Source organism: Mycetomoellerius zeteki, unplaced genomic scaffold, assembly GCF_001594055.1.
Source record: "Mycetomoellerius zeteki isolate Tzet28-1 unplaced genomic scaffold, Tzet1.0 scaffold415, whole genome shotgun sequence".
Classification (NCBI taxonomy): domain Eukaryota; kingdom Metazoa; phylum Arthropoda; class Insecta; order Hymenoptera; family Formicidae; genus Mycetomoellerius; species Mycetomoellerius zeteki.
This window is the reverse complement of record NW_017257409.1, coordinates 530,789-536,666: the sequence shown is the minus strand read 5'-3', so window position 1 is coordinate 536,666 and position 5,878 is coordinate 530,789. Positions and strand designations below refer to the sequence as shown.

The window sequence follows — 5,878 nt, the reverse complement described above, 5'->3', positions numbered from 1 at the left end:
AAAAAAGAATGTCTCTTACACGAGCGATTTCTTATATTTATTACAAAGTTATCTCATAAAATTTTATTTTTACTTTTCGCATTTCATGGTTTATTTTATCATTTGCTGTATCCTTTTTATATGCACAATTATTCTAATTTGCATTACCATTCTGAACTTTATTATTGCAATAATTAAATTGATACCATTAATCTCCAAAACGAAAAATGAATAAGTTATTTCGTCGTTTATCTTAATCAATTTAATTATTTGAAATGGCACTGTATAGCGTATGTGTAAAATCGCAAAAAGATTCAATAGAAATATCTGCAGTATCAAAAAAGATTTAACTTAACAAAGAGGGGTAAATGGCAGTCTGAAAATCATATAAATATAATAAAATATTCTCTTTGTAAGTAGTCAAAAATAATCATTGCCAAATATATAAACAGTTTTGTGTGTTATTAATAATTGACCAATTGATCTTCATTTTTTTGATTGCTATCTCATTTGGCAATAATCCAAAATTTCTATCTCAATGAAACAGATGTTATACATATGGCTGATTTACATAATAATGATATTTGGTTTTAGCTGCCGATTATTATTATTTGCTCATTTATTAGCGTGGTAGAGGTGGTGGTGTCGGTATGATTTGGCCGAGTTGCGAAGTTTGCCTCGTCTGCTGTTGCTCCTGTTGCTGTTGCTGATGCTGACTCCGACGTATTTCATGTGCCAGTAATTTCTGACGTTTTTCTTCCATCAGGCGCTCACGGTGCTTATGAATATAATCGTATACATTTGGAAGACCCATAATCACACAGGCCGACAGTGCTGATCTGCATATATTCATGTCCGTTGCTTCGTACCTACATTTACAGTTATAGGAACTAATATAAATATTATAAATATAATATATGCTTGAAAAATGAAACTTGTAAACTTGTTACTAAACTAAGATTTTTATACAAACATTTTTTTAAATCGCTGCTACTAAAATATGCAACTATTTTTAGCTCTATATTAATCTTTCATATAAATTTTATAAAATTCAATAATAAAAGATTCATGCAAAAGAATAATTTATTACCACTCGTTTGTTTTCTCGTCGTAGCATTCCACTTGGTATGTTGTAGTAACACCATTAAAACCACCGATAGCAAAAATCATATCGTCAATAACTTCAATGGCGAAATTGCTACGCGGATTATACATATCGGGAATATGGCTCCAGCTGTTTGTAGAGGGTTTATATTTTTCTCCACTGCACATCCTCGATATTCCGTTAAATCCTCCTTTATGAAAAAAATTATTAGCCTTCTCATAATTAATAAAAATAACAATGTAAAATAATATTGCAATAAGAAAAACAATTATAAGAGAAGTGAATAATTATGAAACAATTTAAGCTATATATATAGATATATACACATATATATTAAAATAGTTTTGCACATAAGAAAGAATATTTTAAAATTAATTTCCTCATGTGTAAACGCGTTTATACATAAATAGTGCAAATACCGTAACAAAATTTCTCTTGTAACAAGTACATGTTTTAATACCAATAACATAAACACAGCCGTGATAAGATATGCACGATACACCGCTCCTTCGTGACCTCATTGCTGTTATCATTGTCCACTGGTTGGTGCTTGGATCATATACCTCAACCGTATTCATACAATCATGTCCATCAAAACCGCCCGTAATATATATCTTATCTGTAGCGCATAAAAAATTTACCAATAAGCTTTATAATAATTTTTATATAATATAATAGAAATAATGATTTTTCAAGCATTTAAAATTTAAAAAATGTATAATACGTGTATATTTGTACTCATTCCTCTTCACAATAAATAATTTTATTATAATATGTATTCTTTTTTCTTTTTTAATGTACATATATTTCAAAATTACTCGTACCTACATTTATTTTGTTTTTATATACAGAAGTGAGAGATTTTCACATGTTATTAGAAAGAATTAAAAAAGTTTACAGAAAGGATACCTATTATAATATTTATATTATAAGACACTTAAAAAATCTATTTCGTAAAAAATAGAAAGATTAATTATGTAGTTACAACCGGTACTTTTAGATAATTAAAATAAACATATCAAGACAGCTTATAAAAAATCAAATAGTACCATTTAATGTTGTTGCACTCGCGTCAGATCTCTGCACGTTCATTGACGCAATAAGCGACCATTGATTTGTCTTGTAATTATAGCGTTCCACTGTTTTTTGCCGATGGTATCCATCATATCCTCCCATTGCGTAAACCAGATTGTTTAAGACTGCCACGCTGACATAACATCTGCGACAATGAAAAGATTCTGATGCGAGCGTTCATTGCTAATGATATTATCAAGGAGCTAGTCACTAAATCTTAGTTCGTATTTGTATAACGTTTGCATACAGTTTTATTTATATTTTTATGTAATTTTCTTTTGTCTATTGTACATACCTTATTACTGTGACTATACAAGGTGTCTCACAACTACCGCATTTCCTCTTAAGGACGTATTCTTGAGATAATTTTGAGACGAACATCCTAATATGAAAATGTCGAGACTACAACAATTTTTTAAATTATAAGCTAACTTTAAATGCTTATAAGTCAAAAACCATTTCACTTTTATAGTCTCTATTATTATTTCTGGATTCTTTTGAACATTCTAAGATGAAAATCCTAATACGAAAATATCGAGGCTATAATAGTTTTTTAATTACAAATCTTTAATCAATTATAATTCAAAAACTATTGTAGCTTCGACATATTTGTATTAGGATTTTCGTCTCAAAATTATCTCAAAAATACGTTCTTAAGAGGAAATGCGGTAAATGGTTGTGAGACACCCTGTATAATTTAAAAATATATGTTTAAAGACAGCTGTAAATACATATCTTATATGTTCCAATACTATTTCTTTAACTGTTTTTATCATAAATAAATGAATAATAAGATTAAAATTATCCAAATCACAGGAGTAGTGACTAGCCCCTTTGAAATATATTTGACCTTCTAGCGTTCATGGGAGCAACCTCTCGCCACACCTTGGTCACCGCATTAAAGCAACGGCAGCTATTAAAATAATCGACGCCATCAAATCCTCCAATAACGTAGATATCAAAACCAACTACCGCAAGTCCATGATAAGCTCGCGGACCAGTCGGATCTGTTTCCTCGATCTAAAAACTCAAGATTTTACACAAATAAATTCTTAAAATTTTATTGAAATAAAGTAGAAATTTTCTTCAATTTTAGTACGCTTTACAGCGTACACGATTCAAGAATAATGCGAGGCTACAATTAATTTCTTTTTTAAGGATTAGATCAGAGATTCCCAAAGTATGGGTATCACGTCTCACTAACTGATTTTTTATAAGCTGCGTGATATAAATAAAGTAATATAAATAATTAATTAATTTACCTCGCCTTTTCATATTTGCTAAAACTAGGTGGGTCGCAAATGTTTGCCGCTTTAAAAATTAGGTCGCAATTGCGATACAAGTTTGGGAAGCTCCAGACTGGACAAATAATAATTATTGTATTTATTTCCATATTTTTTCAATTTTTACACTTTGCTTTTCTTTGCCTTATTATGTTATAAATGACAACAAAAATCCAATCTTGCTATATCAATATTTGCAGTTTATTAAAATTACGTCGAAAAAACTGTAAAGTGTCTAATACTACCGGAATCCATCGATCTGCTCTCGTATCATACGTCTCAATATAATTTGTTGGAGAGCCACCACTCCATCCACCAATCGCAAACAGAATCTCATGCGGGACTCTGGGTCGTGCAATTTCCGGCGTTGGTACTTCTCCATCTTTCTGTGTAATCATCTCTAAATCATACAAAAACTTCAGAGTTTCGATGATAATGGGTCTGCATGCATCGTTGCCCACGACATAAGGATGATCCTTGACATTCTCCAGAAAAAACTGCGTGTCTAAGAGACCGAGTCTGATATTCTTCATTAAATCAACGATATAATCTTTTCTAGATTCTGGATTGTGATTTATCCATCTCAGAACTAATTCCCAAACTGTCTGCTCGCTTTTAACATTTAATTCGTCGGCGCCAACTAATGGTTTCAGTTCCTCAATAGGTAAATGTAAAATTTCTTCGCTTCTTTGTGACACCTAATGTAAATCAAGAGAAATTAGATTATGAAGAAATGATATACGTAAATTATTATACTAGCCGCACCTCAACAAAATGTCCTACAATAAAACGGTAAGCATCATTTTCTAGCTTCTTGCAGAAATGTTGACGGGCAAATCTCATCACTCCGATACAATTTTCCGGTGCTAAATTATCTCTTAGATAGTCACAGCATAAATCGAGTACACCTACAATGCTTAGATAATCCGCCGTGGTCAACAATTCACATACGTTTTCACGATTCACATCAATGGATCGTAAATATGCATATTCGAGCAGGAGATTCATCATTGGACTTGTCACACCTGGCAGAAGGACATCAGTTTTTTCACGAGAATGCAATGTAGTTGTAAATAATGTCCTGTAAAATTAATTTACCAATAAAGATGTGACAGTAAATGTATATAGTTATTGTATAATGTTAATAACTTTATTACAAAAAAATGTAATAACAAATCCGAGTAACAAATTATTAAAATGTTATTACTTTTTATTATTTTTATAAAGAGTAATTGTTATTTTATTATAATTAATCAATTATTTTGTATATAAATTCAAATAATTTAATGTAAAATCCAGAGAAAATACATCGATTAAAATTACACCTGAAATAAGTACTGCATGCCGAAAGTATAGCTCGATGAATTGGAAAGACACCACCATCTTCTAATCTTAATATTGCATCGCAAAGCAGATTATTCTGTCGGAAATCATAAAGCGATTGCATTGCTTGCGTGCTCATACAACGGCCACTACTTTCGGCTATCAAACGTTGGTTATTTGTATTATATTTTTCGTTTTTTTTGTTACTAGTAGTTGGCTCTGCATCCATATCAAAATTTGAATAATTGAAGGGTTTAGTTCCCGCAAAGATAGCGATACGATGAATCACAACATTTAAATAGTTTGATTAAATTAATTGATTTCTTCAAGAGGAACCTATGAAAAAAGAATTAGTAAATATTAAATATATAAGGTATATTGCAATAGATATTGCAATATTGCAAAAGATATAAAAAGGATAGAAATTTTATAATTAAAATTAAATTATCTTACTGATAATTTGAAATTTTATGCTAATGTTGGAAGTAAAATAATATAGGAAGATATATTACTCAATAAATTATTAATAAATTACTAAATTGTATTGGTTAAATATAAGAGTACAGTATTATAAATGTAAATAGATTTAAATTATTTTACAATTTGTCTATACTAAACCGCTTTTTCAAAGTTTTATCCTATATTTATTAATTTAGCTTGCATACTTACCCAGTAGAATGTTTCCTAAAAATTTAGAGCAATCGCGGAGGAGGTTAACAAATTGTATTAATCGTAATGCAGGTTTAATGACAACAGTTTAAAACTTGATAATTTTTTGATTTGGAATAAAAACGTGGTTACAACAAAGTCTTGTTTGTGATCAATTGCTGAGAACAATTAGTAATGCTTGAAAGGTACTGCCGTGTGTGTTCATATGTGCTGAGAATTTGGAATGTGTCAAAATTTTGACACGTGGGCGGCGGAGGATTGAAGATCAATTCGTAGACTGAAGAAATGCAGAAGAGTGTAAAGGGGGAATGAGATCGGTGAGGGGATTGTAAGAAAAATACGAACTATTTTGTAATGATTTTAAAAGCGAATAAATATCGCGCTGGCAGTGACATGTGGTCTTACATGTCCGCTAATCAATCAAAGACTGCTGCTTGACAAAAGA

The 5,878-nt window shown here is 30.5% G+C and overlaps 1 protein-coding gene across 3 annotated transcripts; it reads right to left on the bottom strand.

Annotated features, from left to right (window-relative positions):
- Positions 1-59: 59 nt before the first annotated feature.
- On the bottom strand, positions 60-5,457 carry klhl10 (kelch-like protein 10). Of its 3 annotated transcripts, none has more exons than XM_018453868.1 (9): positions 5,434-5,457; positions 4,767-5,100; positions 4,207-4,522; positions 3,687-4,139; positions 3,009-3,178; positions 2,134-2,303; positions 1,545-1,703; positions 1,070-1,274; positions 60-848 (listed from the first exon to the last, which is right to left on the bottom strand). In XM_018453868.1, exons 2-9 carry the CDS (start codon positions 4,991-4,993, stop codon positions 602-604), a joined length of 1,947 nt encoding a protein of 648 aa, XP_018309370.1. In that variant the 5' UTR covers positions 4,994-5,100; positions 5,434-5,457; the 3' UTR covers positions 60-601. The 3 variants fall into 3 exon arrangements, with proteins under 3 accessions (XP_018309370.1, XP_018309371.1, XP_018309372.1); XM_018453869.1 differs by having other exon boundaries at positions 4,225-4,522; XM_018453870.1 differs by having other exon boundaries at positions 4,354-4,522.
- Between the last annotated feature and the right edge of the window lie 421 nt (positions 5,458-5,878).

Coding starts and splice junctions, on each gene's coding strand:
- klhl10 (XM_018453868.1), bottom strand. CDS start 4,993: ATGGATGCAGAGCCAACTACTAGTAACAAAAAAAACGAAAAATATAAT. Junction 2,304..3,008: donor GCTCCCATGAACGCTAGAAG/GTCAAATATATT, acceptor TCATTGTCGCAG/ATGTTATGTCAGCGTGGCAG. Junction 849..1,069: donor GACGAGAAAACAAACGAGTG/GTAATAAATTAT, acceptor CTGTAAATGTAG/GTACGAAGCAACGGACATGA.